General features: G+C 35.8%; 1 protein-coding gene across 1 annotated transcript in view; it reads left to right on the top strand.

The window, feature by feature from the left end:
- Window positions 1–17,484, top strand: part of GRAMD1C (GRAM domain containing 1C) — a 132,052-nt gene that overhangs the window by 10,007 nt on the left and 104,561 nt on the right. The window contains exon 2 of the mRNA XM_044670087.1: window positions 16,281–16,433. Within this exon, the coding sequence (XP_044526022.1) occupies window positions 16,281–16,433 (153 nt within the window). The remainder of the gene's footprint in view (window positions 1–16,280; window positions 16,434–17,484) is intronic.

Raw genomic sequence — 17,484 nt, 5'->3', positions numbered from 1 at the left:
TTAGAAAGTTTGGTTAAAGCCCAGGGTCACATAAGTAGGAAGTATCTGAGGCCAAATTTCAACTCAGGTTGCCCTAACTCCAGGCCTGGTTCTTCTGTTTCCAAATTGATACTAAGATAGGAGGTAAGGGTTTAAAAAAAACAAAAAACAAAATTTTGGGGAGGTTGAGGCTGATGGATTACTGAAATACAGCATTTCTGAGCTGTTTTAGGAATAAAGCTGATTAGGTGTCTTTGTTATTTATGGCCAGCACCAATATGATGACACCCTTTTCCTGTGGGTGGGCTGTCAAGATATCTAACAAGGGGTGAACCAGATTAGGTTGGACATAGTGCTGATCAATATTTGGATTAGTTCAATAAGTGGCTGCTGTTATTTCCAGCCTGGGCTGAGACAGAGAGGCCCAGTCTTAAAACAAATTCCCTCAAAAAGAGGAATAAAATGCACTCTTAATATGCTAAGTACTTTCTAAAACCAAGAGTTAGCTTTATTTATAATGGAGAAACAATAAGTCTTTCCAGTAAGGTAAGAGGTAAAGTGCTCATTTTTGTCACTACTGTTAATTGTTATAGTTCTAGAAATGTTAGCTATGTTAACAGTGCAGGAGAAAAGAAATTGGGGAGATAATTACAACAAGCAAAGAGGAAACAAAATGATTATTTTCGTAAATGATATGGTTTACTTACAGTATCCCAGTAACTCAACTAAAATTAATTGAAACAGTAATTTTATCCAAATAGTGGAGTATAAAATGAAGCTGCAGACTTAACTATTCCTTATCTGCATTTACAAAAAAAACCAAAACAAAATCCAGGAAAAAAAACACAGTAGGAATAAATTGAAAAACATTTATTAAAAATAATTACAAAATATATAAAGTGTTTGAGATTCCACTTTCCAAGATACACAAGAGTTAGGATACAATTACAAAATAATTTTTACAGAAGTAGAATTAGATAATTGGAGGCAAGTTAATTGCTTATAATTTTACTATGCCAATAATGTTACCTAAAATTATTTACAAATTAAATTACATTCAAATTCTAATCAAAAAGTTGCTTTATAGGACTAGAAAAATAATAAAATTCATCTGAAAGAACAAAAGGTCTTAAATCACAAGGAAAATGATGAAAATACATAAATAAAGGAAGGAGGCCTGGCATTAACAAATCTTAAACTATAAAGCAGTAATTTATCAAATTGGTCCTATTTTAAAAGCAAAGTTGGTTAGTAGAGTAGATTAGGTATATAAGGTCCTCAAGGAAGTGAACATAGAAACATAGTGTTTAATAAGTCCAAGCACCCCAATTACTTGGTAAGGACTCACTCTTTAACAAAAAAGTCCTGGGCAAATTGGAAAATCTTCTGCCAGAAATTAGGTTTAGATTAAAATCTCATGCAATATACCACAGTAAACTCCCAATGGATACATGACCTGGATCTAAAGGTTGTCATAAATAAGTAAGAGGAACAGGAAAGGTAATACTTTTCTGTATTATCCTTTATGGATCAGAGAATAGTTCCTGACCAAAGGATAGCAAAGGTATGACAGAAGATAAAATCAACAATTTTGATTTCACAAAATTGTGATGTTGTTGTATTAACAAATTTATACAATTAGTGGGGAAACAGTTAAATAGAAAAATTCTTGCAGCAAAGGTCTTCTATCCAAGATAAAAAGAATTGGTTTGAAAATATAGAGAGGTAACTTTGAAGCCAGGAAGCCTCTGTTCAATGACCCACATCTGATACATGCCAGTTGTGTGGCTGTGGCCAAAACTATGACTATAAATTGAAGAGAAGATGTCTGCCTGCACTGTTTTACCTTGGAGTTATATACTAATGAGGTCACAGGTCTAGTTTTTATTCTCTATCTTATATTTTTATTCTCTATCTTATATAAGAACAAGAACCATTCCTCAGCAGATAAATGGTCAAATAATATTAATAGGCATATCTCACAAGAAGAGAGACAGCTAGCAAGAACCATATAAAGAGCAGTGTGAGGTAGCACAGTGGATCAAGCAATTAACTTGTCTCCAATTATCTAACTCTACTTCTGTAAAAATTATTTTGTAATTGTATCCTAACTCTTGTGTATCTTGGAAAGTGGAATCTCAAACACTTTATATATTTTGTAATTATTTTTAATAAATGTTTTTGTTTCATTAATAGAAATTTCAGTAAAAAGTCTCTATTACCTCATTTTGTTATTGGGTAGTTGACTCACTTGCTGGAACATCAAAATGGTGGCCAATATAATCCAAAGTGCCAGAGAATTCCTATAGCCCTTGTAAAATGGATTTTAGACAATTTATATTTTTGTAAATATTCACCCATTTCACCTAGATTGTCATTTATTGCCATATAATTAGGCAAAATAATTCTTAATAATTACCTTTCATTAAAGATGAGGTCACCCTTTTCATCTTTGATACTATTAATTTGATTTTCTTCTTGCTTTCGTTTTTTTTTCATTAACCAGTACTTTATCTGTTTTGTTTTTTCAAAGTACTAGCTCCTAGTCTTATTAGTTCAATAGTTCTTTTACTTTCAATTTTATTAATTTCTCCTTTGATTTTTAGGATTTTCAATTTAGTTTTTATCTGGGGATTTTTAATTTGTTCTCTTTCTAGTTTTTTAAGTTGCATACCCAATTCATTGACCTCTTTCCTCTCTGATTTGTTGATATATGCACTCAGATATAAATTTTCTCCTGGATACTGCTTTGGCTGTATCACATAGATATTGATATGTCATTTCCTCATTGTAATTCTTTTTAGTGAAATCAGTAATTGTTTCTTTGATTTGTTCTTTGACCCACCAGTTTTGAAGAATGTTTCCAATTAATTTTAAATCTGCCTTTCCTCAAGCCCTTATTTTTATTGCATTATTGTCTAAAAAAGTTGCATTTATTATTTCTGCTTTCCTACATTTGTTTGCAGTGTTTTTATACCCTAGCACATGGTCATTGTATATGTGCCATGTGCTGCTGAAACAAGAAGGTATATTCCTTTTTATCTGTATTTATTTTTCTCCCTCATCTATTAGCTCTAATTTTTCTAACATTTCATTCACTTCCCTTCTTTCTTATTTATATTTTGGTTCTATTTATTTAGTTATGATAGGGGAAGATTGAGGTCTCCCACTAGTATGGTTTTACTATCTATTTCCTCCTTAAGCTCCTTTAGTTTCTCCTTTAGAAATCTGAATGGTGTACCATTTGGTGCATATATGTCAAGATATTTCTTCATTATTTATACTGCCTTTCATCAAGATGTAATTACCTTCCTTATCTCTCTTAATGAGATCTATTTTTGCTTTAGCTTTGTATGAGATTGCTACTCCTTGTAAGGGTTAATTGGTAGGAGTTTGACAAAAGTGAGGAGAGCATTTTGATAAAACACTTAGTTTAATTTGAGATTTAGTACAGATAGAAAATAGAAAGGAAAGAGAGGTTATTACTCTAATACCTTATGACTATACCTAAATTCCTATTCCTAACTAAAATTTATAAAAAACCCTACTCTTTCTTCAAGGACAGTTTTTTTCTGCCTGACTAGGCCAGGCCTACTCTAACCTATTTTATCTAGAAAATTTATTCACTACCTACCTACCTATACTAATAAATAAACATCCATCACCTACGAACTCCTTAAATCCGTTTCTCTGACCCAACTGTCAGTAGTCAAAACGGCCAGTTGCCCTTTGCCTCAGAGACAGACTCCTGCTCCCTCAAGGTCCAGAAGTAAAAACCTCAAACTGCCAACTGTCCCTTCCTTTCACTCCCTGGTCTCCTAGGTAATGGAATCTTCAGCTCTCCCACACTGACCCTTCTCAGCTCTGCTGCTCTTACTTAGAAATCTGTCTGTTCCTGCCTCTTAAAGAGACAGAGGGAGAGAGATTAAGAAAATCCCTTTAACATCCTACCTTCTTTGTTTCAGTTGCAGTTCAGTAAATTCTGTTCTACCCTCTTACCTTTACTCTGTGTATGTTTACCTACCTCAAGTGTGTTTCTTGTAGACACCATATTTTGGTTTTTAATTCACTCTGCTAACTGCTTCCTTTTTATGGGTGAGTTCATCCCATTCATATTCACAGTTATGATTACTATCTGTGTATTACCCTCCATTTTGACTTCCTCCTTTGATTCTGCCTTTTTTCTTATCCCTCTTACTCTCCCCTCCAACTTTTCACTTTTAGTCAGTCTCTTCCCCCCCCCCCCTTCTCTTCCCCAATGTTATTCTCCTTACCACTCCTAAAATGGATTTTAGGATTAGGGGAGAAATTTGGAGGGAAGGGACCTAAAATGTTCTATTTGTAATATACTAAAAAAACCTAAATTATGTTGTAGAAATTCATGGATTCATTTACAACTTTGTTTATTATTTTTCTTTGTTAAATTTGTAACAATGAAAGATTTTTTTTCCCCCAGAGGCAGCTAGGTGGCTTAGTGAATTGAGTCAGGAAGATGAGTTAAAATTCAGGCTCCTATACTCATTAGCTATGTGACCCTGGGCAAGTCACTGAACCTCTGTTTGCCTTAATTCACTAGAAAAGGAAATGGCAAACCACTCCAGCATCTTTCCCAAGAGAACCCCATACAAGGTCTTGAAGACTTGGAATAGGACTGAACAAGAATTCTTTTTTCCCCCAAAAGACATAGCATCTAGGACTAGCAAAGTATGCCCTGATTAAATCACATCTGGAATATTGGGTTCATTTCTTGAGACCATATTTTTGTGAGGACACTGATAAGCCTGAGGTCATCCAGAGGAAGGCAGCTGGAATGGGTAAGGGCTTTTGAGCCCTGTCATATGAGGATCAGTTGAAAGACCTAGGATTGTTTAGTCTGGAGAAAAGGGGATTTAGCAGGGATGAAAATTTGCTTTGAAATATTTGAAGGGCTGTTATGTGGTAGAGGGATTATATTTGTTTTGCTTGGCCCCAGAGGGCAAAACTAGAAGCAAAGAGTGAAAATTGATGCAAATTTTTGCTTGAATGATTAGTCTTTCAAGTTAAGGATTCCTTACCAAGGATAACTATCCAAAAGGTGAATGAGCTGCCTGGAAGGTAGTGGGTTCAACCCCACTGGAAGTTTTCAGGCAACAAATTGTTAACCATATTGAGAATATTCTTTTTCATATTCTGATTAGACTAGGTTCAAATTAGATCCTTTCCAATTCTTTTCCAACATTTCCAATATCCTGTGGTTATGTGACTCTTTTGTAATAGGCCAAGGAAAGAGGAATATTTGTCTGAAGCAACTGGTTGTAAACAAGTGGCTCATAAAAGAGTAGTGGGTCATTGGAGAGCCTCTTTGGGATGAAGAAGTGTCTAAGGTGATATGCATAGTCAAGAGACTTGGCCCTACTCACCTCTCTTCCAGAGAGGCTGGAGCTCTTGCCTCAGGCTATGCTAACTTGAAGCCATGGGAATCTCTGGTCCTCCTGCCAAGCATATTGGAAGGGTTGGAAAATGAGAAATCCTAATCTTGTTGTTTTGGATTTAGCTGGATGAATCTGCGAAGTAGAACTCTGAATTTATTTTAAGAAATATTGCTACAGGGGCAGCTGGGTAGCTCAGTGGATTAAGAGCCAGGCCTAGAGATGTGAGGTCTTGGGTTCAAATTTGGCTTCAGACACACCCTAGCTGGGTAACCTTGGGCAAGTCACTTAACTGCTATTGCCTAGCTCTTACCTCTTTTCTGCCTTGAAATCAATACACAGTTGATTCTAAGATGGAAGGTAAGGGTTAAAAAAAAAGTTTAAAAAAAATAAAAATACATATTGCTACACATAGGGGTGACATGATATATTTGACTAGATAGGCTGACTAGGGAACCTGCTTATCATGTATAACTTTTTTTCTAAGAGAAAATTGGTCTAGAACTCTAAACAACATTTTAAACTAACTTTTGGAATATAAACTAAGGAATACCTATGTATTGTAAATTTTGGAAGGGCAGGAATTATCTTTTTCTGTGTGTTTACTGTATAGCAATTGATCAATATGATTCTTTGGTGCTCTTTCATTATAAACAACTTTATAGAACATTAATGTAAGTAAAGTTTATTGCTGGCAAAAATCTAGATAATATAATAAATCTCTTATTTAATTAGTTTTTTCAGTTGGACATGTTGAAGCAATTTCTGATAATTGTTTTCTGACATTTTAGGATTCAGATTTTCTTCCTTTTTTCCTACCCCTCTCCCTGAGGCAGTAAATAGTCTGACGTAGGTTATACCAGTGCTTTCATGTTTTCATAGTTCCATATTGTTCATGCTGTGATGGAAGACATATCACACATACAATTAAACTCATGAAGGAAATGAAGTGGAGATGACATGATTTGATTTATAATCAGATTCCAACACTTTTTTTTATGGCGGTGGGCAGTATTTTTTATCATGGGTTTCTTGTGGATCTTGGGTGAGAATTGAAGACCAGTTTAGGTACCTTTTTCTTGGTACCTAAGATCAGTCTTGGGATGTTTCTCTAGTGAATTGGGTTTCCATTCAATCACCACTCTTTGATTGGATTAAGAACATGGTCTGAGGCTCATTTGTATAAGGAAGACATTCCTAGAAGATGTTTGCTTTTTGTCTCGTGTAACTCCTGGCATCTGGAAGCTTCTAACTCAGGCTGAGGTCAAGCTGTCCAACCAGGGAGACCTAGGAAAAGGGATGTCACTGGCTGGGGCAGAGTGTTAAGTTATGGATGAAGGAAGTTTGGTAGCTCTTCTAGCTGAGCAGTGGGAGTGAATGGGGACATGCGGTGAGCAGGGAGTTTGGGTTATCTAGGCTGCTGGCCATGTGATTAGGTGTCTTTTCATTAATAAAAGATTATAAATTGTTCAAATCTCCAGAAAATTGTTATCAACATTCCATGAAGACCATTTTTGACCTTATGTTGGTATAGGGTGTGCAATATTGATCTAAATCTAATTTTTTCCATAACTGTTTTCCAATTTTCTTAGCAGTTTTTGTATATAGTGAGTTCTTATCCCAAAAGGTAGGATCTTTGAGTTTGTCAAAAACTAGATTGCTAAGGTCATTTACCCCTAATCTATTCCATTGATCCACCTTTCTATTGCTTAGTAAGTACCAGATTGTTTTGATGATTACTGCTATATAGTACCATTTAAGATCTGGTACTTCCAGGGCACCATCCTTCACATTTTTTCCCATTAATTCTCTTAATATTCTTGATTTTTGTTCTTCCAGATGAATTTTATTATTTTTTCTAGTTCTATAAAAGTTTTTTGGCAGTTTGATTGGTATGGCATAGAATATTATATTTTAAAGGGAGGAGAACCAGAGTAAAAGAATTTTTAATTTTTTAATTAATTAAAATTTTTAAAAAATATTTAATTAAGGCTTAGTGTTCTTTTATTTTTTTATTTTTTTAATTTTTTTTAAATTTTAAAACCTTAACTTCTGTGTATTGACTTATAGGTGGAAGAGTGGTAAGGGTAGGCAATGGGGGTCAAGTGACTTGCTCAGGAGTCAAAACTGTATATTGGCTCCAAAGCAGAAGAGTGGTAAGGGTAGGCAATGGGGTCAAGTGACTTGCCCAGGGTCACACAGCTGGGAAGTGTCTGATGCCGGATTTGACCATAGGACCTCCTGTCTCTAGGCCTGACTCTCAATCCACTGAGCTACCCAGCTGCCCCCCCTCAATGAGTAACCTACCTATACATCCTATTCCAAGTCTGTTGCTATCAGATTATGTTTGTGTGTAGGATTAAAATCTGGGCAGTATCTCATCTTCTTGAGGAGGGATTATAAAGTTATCCTAAAAAGTCCATAGACTAAGATCTTTTTTAAAGCAGTTTTAGGGAAAGATATCTCCAATAACCTGTAGGAAAACAGATCTGGAGAAAATGCTGTGAGGATCATCATGATTCCAAATGGACTAAAAAGATGACAGCAATAGAAGATTTCTCCAGAAACTGCACACCACATTGTGAGACTCTGAGTGAGCCTTTGGATATAATGCATCAAACTGTGGAAGAGCAGCCCTCCATCCAATTTTGTCCTTCCCATGCATTGCTATTTTATCTTGATTATAAAACCCTTGTGCCAAAAATGGGGAATGCCCCCAGTGGCTTTTTTTTTTTTTGGTATTTTTTTTAAACCCGTAACTTCTGTGTATTGGCTCCTAGGCAGAAGAGTGGTAAGGGTAGGCAATGGGGGTCAAGTGACTTTCCCAGGGTCACACAGCCGGGGAAGTATCTAAGGCTAGATTTGACCATAGGACCTCCCATCTCTAGGCCTGACTCTCAATCCACTGAGCTACCCAGCTGCCCCATCCCAGTGGCTTTTTGACAATGGATCTATTGGTTGTTTTTATTATGTTACAAAACATCTAAATGTAGTTAGACCCTCCATGAAATGTATAAAATCTTTGGACCCTTATATATTCTGGTGAGTCCATCCTGAAATGTATAGATATTATATATGAAATGATTCATCTGAGGGAGAATATATCTCCCACAGAATCAGAGTGGGGAGTGTGAGGATTGAACCAGTTTACTTGCACCTTTTTTCTTGGCACCCTAAGATCAATCTTGGAGTATTTCTTTTCCATTCAGCCCCTATCCTTTGATTGGATAATAAAGGTCTGAGGCTTATCTGTAAAAGGAGGATGCCAACCAGATGCCTCTTGGCTCCCTGGCATCCTAGAAGACTCTAGTCTCTTGTCTCACATAACTCCTGGTGTTTGGGAGATTGGCTTCTGCCCCAGACTGAGGTCAAGTCTGTCCAACCAGGGAGATACAGTAAAAATGATGTTACAGGTTTTAAGTTATTGATAGCTCTTCTGACCAAGCTGTGGGAATGAATGGGGACATGTGGTGAGCAGGGAGTTTGGGTTAGCTAGGTGACCAGAAATGTATTATGTTTCTCCAACCTGCTTTTCACTATTTAATAAAAAATTATAAATTAATATATAATCTTCAGAGAATTTTAATCATAACACTTGGAAACTTGCTTTGCTGATAATGATTTAGTCCTTCACACTTGATCATTATGTTTCTGTTATTATTTACATTATTCTCCTGGTTCTGTTCATTTTGCTTTCTGTCAGTTCATTTAAGTTTTTTGGGGTTTTTCTGAACTCATCCTGTTCGTCATGTCTTATGGGGCAATAGTATTCCATTACAACCATATATACTACAGCTTGTTCATCCATTCTGCAAAGGATGGACAACCCCCAAGTTTCCAATTCTTTGCCAGTATAAAAGGAGCTGCTAAAAATATTTTTTACAGTAACCAACCACTTTACTAGAATTCCTCTAACTAGTCAGTACATTCAGCTGTTTGGAGTGTAAATACCAAAAGAATGAAAAGGGGGGGAAAAAAGCATTCCAGGTGGCCTTCCTAGTCTTGAAACAAAGTTCTTGTGGTCTTTCCTTAGGGGAAAACCCTTCAAACTCTGAAACACAATTCTATTAAGTTTGGTTATCAGTCTTCAGAGCCCACAACAATTTAAAGGCATTTTATAAAGGCTTTTGAAGGAAAATGGGAATATGAACATGTATCTATTCTATTTGAGGTAGCATATGCAGGTTTTGGAGCTACATAGACTGATAGACTACATAGACTACAAGGCTGAGCATAAACATAAACATCTAATTCCTCCCATGGCCTCCTATTCATCTTTGGGGTAGGTCACATTGTTTAAGACGTAGTTTTTAAACATTTTTTTTGTGTGAAGCCTATATTTGCTTCTTCATTTATATCCATCCGTTCTTCCTAACTCTTCCTTCTGGAGCAAGGAGAACCAGTCCATTCCCGCTTCTCAGAAGCAACTCCTTAAATAATTGAAGACCTTTAACTTGTTCTCTGGTTTCTTTGGCCAAATCTCATTTACATGACCTTATGGGCTTTTAGCATCTCTCTGTCAAACATATATACAGTGTAGATATTAAGAGTAGAGCAATAAGTTCCACTTTCTTTTTGTCTCTAGTTCTCTTCTTGGATCTTGTCAGCAGGTCAGGTTTCAGACCACTGCTGCTATCTCTTCTTCCAACTTTATGTCTTTTTTTCCAGTAATTTCTTCCATATTTTTCAGCTCTCAAGTTAAAATTGTTTTTTAGTCATGTCTGACTCTTTATGACCCTGTGGACAATAGGACAGGCCATTCTATACTCCATTTGCTCCCAAAGTTTATCTAAGCTTATATTCGTTGTTTCCATGGCACTATCTATCCTTCTTATCCTCTGTCATACCGTTTGTCTTCAATCTTTCTCAGTATCAGTCTTTTCTATTGAGTTCTGTCTTCTCATTATTTAGTCAAAGTATTTGAGCTTCAGTATTTAATCATCAGGTGAATAGTTTGAATTAATTTCTTTAAGTATTGACTGATTTAATTTCCTTACTGTCCAAGGAACTCTCAAAAAGTCTTCAACACCATTATTTGAAAATGTTGATTCTGCTGTGCTTAGCTTTCTTTCTAGTCCAATTCTCACCATCAGACATTGCTATTGAAAAAAAATCCTAGCTTTGATTATATGACCTTTGTCAGCAAACTGATGTCTGCTTTTTAGTATACTGTCCAGATTTGTCATCGTTTTACTTTCAAGGGTCAATTCTTTTATAGACATTGTCTGCTAATTCGTGTGTTCTTTTCCTTCTTTATCAGTTGATCAAAACCCAATTAATTTGTGTGTTCCTTTTTTTTTTTTTCTGGTTGTGTAGGATCTACTACTCCACCAGAAATGGGTACATTTTTTTGGGAGGAGGGAGGAGCCCACTTTTAAATCTGGAAGTTTTCTGGAAGCTTGAGAGTTATAGAAGTCTAGTCTGAAATGGTTCTTTACTATATAATAATTAATATAGAACACTGTATTTTGTTTTTATTATAATAATAAATTTCCATATAAATTTTCCAAAATTATATGATCCATATTGTCTCACTCCCTCTTCTCTCCATCCTTCTGGAGCTGGCAAGCAATTTAATCTGGGTTATAACATGTAAAACATATTTCTATATTATTCATTTTCATAAGTGAATAATAATATAAAACCAAAAACCCCAAACATATTGTAAGATTTAAATTAATATCCAGTACTTAAAAGTATTTTTATAAAGTTTGTTATCTGACAAAATAGAACCATGTGACTAAGTTTTTCTACCTGCTCAAAAATCCCTGCTCCACCAAAGGTGCGACAAGAAGGAAAGAAAGAGACATAATTCCACCCAATTTATATCCTGTCTATGTCAGCACATAATGGCAGGAAGTGAGTAGGGTGCTGGGAATTGTTGAGAATCATAGTTTTTAGGGTAACAGATTCAAATTACACAACATACCCAAATAAACAAGTGATAAATCACATGTTTTCATATGCATTCCTACTCTTAACAGTTCTTTCTCTGGAGGTGGAGAGCATTCTTTTTCACAAGCCCCTTAGAATTGTCTTGGATCATTGTATTGTTTTAGTAGCAAAGTCTATCACATTTGATTGCTCTACAATATTGCTGTTACTGTGTACATTGTTTTCTTGGTTCTGGTTATTTCTGACTGAATCAGTTCATGTAGGTCTCTCCTGCTCTTTCTGAAATGATCCTGTTCATCATTTCTTATAGCACAATAGTTTTCCATCACTATCATATACCACAATTTGTTCAGTCATTTCCCAATTGAGAGACATCCTCTTAGTTTCCAATTCTTTGCCATCACATAAAAAGCAGCTATAAATATTTTTTTGTACAAACAGGTCCTTTCCCATTTTTTTAGTCTTTGGGTTATGGAACTAGTAGTAACATTACTGGATCAAATGGTATGCTATGCATTCTTTTATAGCCCTTTGGGCATAATTTCAGTTTGCTTTCCAGAATGGTTGGATCAATTCACAACTCCACCAGCAATGCATTAGTGTCCCAATTTTGCCACATTCCCTCCAATATTTATCATTTTACTTTACTGTCATATTGGCCAATCTGATAGGTGTGAGGTGGTACCTCAGAGTTGTTTTAATTTGTATTTTCTCTAATCAAGAGGGATTTAGAACATTTTTTCATATGATTATTTATGGCTTTGATTTCTTCATCTGAAAACTGCCTATTTATATGCTTTGACCATTTATCAGTTGGGAAATGACATAAATTTGACAGTTCTTTATGCATTTGAGAAATGAGACCTTTATCAGAGAAATTTTAATAATTTTTTCCTAGTTTGTTGTTTCCCTTCTAATCTTGGTTGCATTGGTTTTGTTTGTACAAAAGCTTTTTAATTTAATATAATCAAAATTATTCATTTTACATTTTGTAATGTTCTCTTGTAATGGTTACAAATTCTTCTTCAGAGATCTGACAGGTAAACTATTCTATGCTTCCCTAATTTACTTATAATATCACTCTTTAAAGATGTTTAAATTGTATACCCATTTTTGACCTTATGTTGGTATAGGGTGTGCAATATTGATCTAAATCTAATTTTTTCCATAACTGTTTTCCAATTTTCTTAGCAGTTTTTGTATATAGTGAGTTCTTATCCCAAAAGGTAGGATCTTTGAGTTTGTCAAAAACTAGATTGCTAAGGTCATTTACCCCTAATCTATTCCATTGATCCACCTTTCTATTGCTTAGTAAGTACTAGATTGTTTTGATGATTACTGCTATATAGTACCTTTTAAGATCTGGTACTTCCAGGGCACCATCCTTCACATTTTTTCCCATTAATTCTCTTAATATTCTTGATTTTTGTTCTTCCAGATGAATTTTATTATTTTTTCTAGTTCTATAAAAGTTTTTTGGCAGTTTGATTGGTATGGCATAGAATATTGTATTTTAAAGGGAGGAGAACCAGAGTAAAAGAATTTTTAATTTTTTAATTAATTAAAATTTTTAAAAAATATTTAATTAAGGCTTAGTGTTCTTTTATTTTTTTTCTTTTATTAATCTTGTGACCTTGTCGTCACTTCACCTTCAGTTTCCTCATCTGTGAATGGGAACAGTTTTTGTACTCTCTACATCAGAGATGATGAGAGTAAAAGAGGGGAGTATAAAAGATGACTTGAAGCTTAACTTTAAAAAAATTAAGATCATGATCTCCAATCCCATCATGTCTTGGCGAATAGAGGGAGAAGAAATGAAAGCAATTTCAGATTTTGTTTTCTTGGACTCAGTGATCACTGCAGAAAGTGACTGTGTGGTCATGGAATTAAAAGACATTTGCTCCTTGGAAAGAAAACTATGGCAAATCTGGACAGTATATTAAAAAGCAGAGATCATTTTGCTGACAATGGTCCATATAGTTGAAGTTCTGTTTTTTCCAATAGTAACGTGTGGCTGTGAGAATTGGACAGTAAGGAAAGTTGAGAGCCTGATGCTTTCAAGTTTTGGTCTGGAGAAGACTTTTGAGAGTCCCTTTGGAAGCAAGGAGATCAAATCAATCAGTACTTAAAGAAATTAACTCTGACTATTCCTTGGAAGAACAAATACTGAAACTGAATCTTAAATACTTGGGCTTACATAATCAGATACGGGACTCTTTGGAAAAGACTTGGATATTGGGAAAGACTGAAAGCAAAAGGGATGAGGGCAGACAGCAGGCAGTGAGAGGTAGTAATAGAAACAGGACTCTCATATTCTGAAACCTTCATTTCTCACTAGTTAAGACATCAACTGCAAAACCTGTAGTTTTCAGCATTAGTCAAGAATGAATTGCAGATTGATCAGTTACTGATCCTGTATATTGTATCTGTAATGTTCTATAGTAGACATCAGCTTTGTGTTTTATTATTTACTTATATTCTAGATTTGCTTTATATTAGAAATGTCTAGAACTGTAAGTTATAATTAATTACCCATAGCGGTCCTTCAATGTACTACATCCTTGTTCTCATTCTAGAAGGGTAATGACACATCAAACCCATATATGCCCCTTATTCCCTAGGACTTATACATCAAACTCTTAAACACACCTCTGCCTCAATTTGGCCATGCCCATTTTCCTGAGTTTTTGGGAGAGGTGAAGATTTCTCTGGAATGGGAGATGATTACCCCCCAGATCCTAATAAATATGCCAACCTACAGCTGAAGCTGCTACTCCATATTGGGAACTGCTATTTCACCAGCTCCAGAGAGGCTACTCTACTAGCCCCTGCGGCTTATCCATCAGCTCTAAGGCAATCTGGTTAGCTCTTAGGCTATTCTATCAGCAGTTAAGCTATTATGTCACCTTAAACCATTTCTTCAAATAAAATTATTTTCTTCTGGATTGAATGGAGTTTGAGTCTCCCATTCTTGGGAGATCCTGCTACAAACTTGGGTATCTTTCTCCCACAACAAAAGGAGAAGGGAATGACATGGATAGTGTCATAAAAAGCCAATAAATATGAGCTTGAACAAATTTTGGGAGAGTAGAGGACAGAAGACCCTGGCGTGCGCACTTTGGTCCATGGAGTCACCAAGAGTCAGATACCACTGAACTAATCAACAACAACCACTTCACAGAACTGTGAAGAAAAAAAAAAATATATATATATATATATATATATATATATGATTAAATATGAATATCATTTGTAAGAGTTGATACTTATAATGATCTTTGATCAGTAAAAAGAGTTTTCATTATGCTTGGTGTAATAAGGAAATAGCATTTTTAAGTGTAGATAGAGAAAGTTTGCCAAGCAGGGTGGCAGGAGATGAACATTCTAAAAGCCTGGAAGGGAGCAAGGGAGTGACACAGAACTGGGGACTTGGTCAGTTGGATTATCACTGAAGAAGGATCCTGTGTGTTTTGATTTCCCTGAGAAGGCATCATCAATATACCATCATCTTTGTGGGAAGAGCAAGCTAGAGCTTGGATGTGCAGCTTGTAGGGTGGACCTTCATTCTGTACCAGTTCACTGTTTTTACCCCACTGGATCTATTGGCAGAATAACAGCTGAGACCCTGGGACACCAGATAGACAACGCTGGAGGAATCAGGGATCCAGGAGTGAGATTTCCAAACCCCTATCCTGCTTGACTGTTGTTGTTAGTGAAAGGTTTAGTGTAGAACTCCATTCCCTTGCCCTAATATATGTTACTAGTTACCCCAGTTAAGGAAACCTGTTACCCACCTGTCTAAATCCTTTATCTTCAATAAACAGTTGTTATTTTTTCCTGTCTATAATCTCCTTATCCCCTCATAAGAACCCTAGTTTAGGTAGATAAGTTATTATATTAATTCCCAGCAGGTTGGAGGCTTGTTCTCAAATCAACTGATTTAATTGTCATTCCTCTATCTAGGTGTTACCCGCTTTCTCAAGTCCTTGCTAATCTTTAAGGGTTTGGTTAGTGTATGGTAATTACCTCTAAATATATTTACTGGGTTTATTTTAATCAAGTTACCCTAAAACAGTTAACCAAGAGGTGGCAATTTGAATCATCCTTCCTTTATTAGTCTCTTCTCTTTGAAAAGTAATTATGTTTTCTCTTTCTTTTTTTAAACCCTTACCTTCTGCCTTAGAATTGATACTAAGAGGAAGAAGAGCAGTAAAGACTAGGCCAGTGATGGTAAACCTATGGCACAGGTACCAAAGATGGCACGCAGAGTGCTCTCTGTGGGCACTCTGCTGCTCCCATGTGCCCCCACCCCCCATTTCTTTACTAGAAATGCAGAGGGCCTTGGTCAGAGCTGCTCCCCTCTCCCTTTCCATTGTACCTGAAGACATTTTTTTCACATCACCTGCCCCTCTGCCAAGCAGCCAATGGGAGCACTTACACCCCTCCCCTGTGTGGAGAGGAGGGGATGTACCCGACACATGGGGGGAAGGGGCACAGCATGCCATCTCTTGGGGGCAGGCACAGCACTTGGTCTAGGGAGTGGGACGGGGGGTGCCTGACGGTCTCTAAAAGGTTTGCTATCACTGGGCTAGGCATTTAGGGTTAAGTGACTTGCCTTAACAGCTAGGAAGCATCTGAGGGTAGATTTGAACTGACTCCAGGCCTGCTGCTCTATCCACTGAACCATCAAGCTGCCCCTAAAGATGAAGTTCTTTTTAAATTAAAAAAAATTTTTTTTGGATTAACCAAAATGTGTCTTCTCCCCTTCCCACCTCCTTCCCAACTAAAAGAACAAAAAAACCCCAAATTCTTGTAACAAATATGTACAGTCAAGCAATACAAATTCCTATATTAGCAGTGTGATAGTGTTTTTAGTAAGAGTTTAAAAGTTTTCTTTAAAGTTGGTTTATACATTTTGAACATGAATGAACTGTTATTTTTCTCTTCATGTTTGGCACATTCCATTAAGTACGCTTATTTTCTGATTCTTGTTCATAGGCAATACAAGAAGAGGATACTGGCCTCCTCATCAGTGAATTATCGGAAGATGTGGAAGAAAAACTCAGTCCAGTTGTAGAAGAGAATAATATAGTGACAGTTAAAAAACAGGGACCTAATCTACATAATCGGAGTACTGATTGGAGCTTTTGGGTAACTCAGAAGTTTTCCCCCATCTTACTATTTTTGTTCATAATTTTTTATCCTTGGTCTGAAATTTATGTAATATTCTTTGGTAGGTACACAGCCTTAATTTTATAACCAGGTTTCAAAGATTCATCACCAAGACAGTTCACAGAGCAATAATCTCTACTACTATTCTTTGACCACTAGACTGTGCTATTGTCTACTTTGATGTTCCTGGAAATTATCTGCTTAAGTTTCCTTCTGGGGAAACCATATACCACAGTACAATAATCTTGTTATGTTGTCATTTTCTGCATGTATCAGAATGGAAATTTGTATCCATACTATAGTTCTCTGTGGTATTATTAGGAAGAAACATATTTTAAATAGTCTCTTAGATTTTAAAATGAATTTCTTAAAAAAGAATGTATAACTATTTAATTATAGCATATAACAGTTATAAAAGAGAGGTTTGAAGTTAGGAATTTCAGAATCCATTTGCATGACACTGATGCAGTTGCATAACCTGTAAGTGCCTTTGGTTTCCTTCTCAGTGGTAAAATGAGAATACTGCTTATTGCTCAGGTGCATTGAAATCTTCCCCATTAGAGTCTGTCTGCAGAAACAAAATGTGGTTGCTATTACTATTGTTACTTCTTGTTATAATAGAGAGATTATCAATATTTTTGGTGGTTATGAGACAGGGGAATTAAAATCTGTTTCATCACATTTTTAGTGCAAATCATATAAATTATATGGCATTATGAGGCAAACACCCTTTTTTGTTAAAGAATAAATGGAAAGTTGTTGTTCAGTTGTGTCTGACTTTTTGTGACCCCATGGATCATGATACACCAGACCTTCCTGTCTTCCACTATCTCCCAAAGTCTGTCTAACAAGCTCATGTTCTTTGCTTCTGTGACACTGTTTATGTCTGATCCTCTGTTGTCCACTTTTCCTTTTGCCTTCAATCTTTCTCAGCTAGTCCTTTCTTCTCATCATGTAACCAATTTCTATGTTGTTCATTTTTGTATCTACCTCTTAGAGGAGATATATCTTGTGTATTGCAGTCACTTAA

Source organism: Gracilinanus agilis, chromosome 3 (assembly GCF_016433145.1).
Source record: "Gracilinanus agilis isolate LMUSP501 chromosome 3, AgileGrace, whole genome shotgun sequence".
Lineage (NCBI taxonomy): Eukaryota > Metazoa > Chordata > Mammalia > Didelphimorphia > Didelphidae > Gracilinanus > Gracilinanus agilis.
The sequence above is the reverse complement of the archived record's forward strand: the minus strand, read 5'-3'. Positions and strand labels throughout refer to the sequence as shown.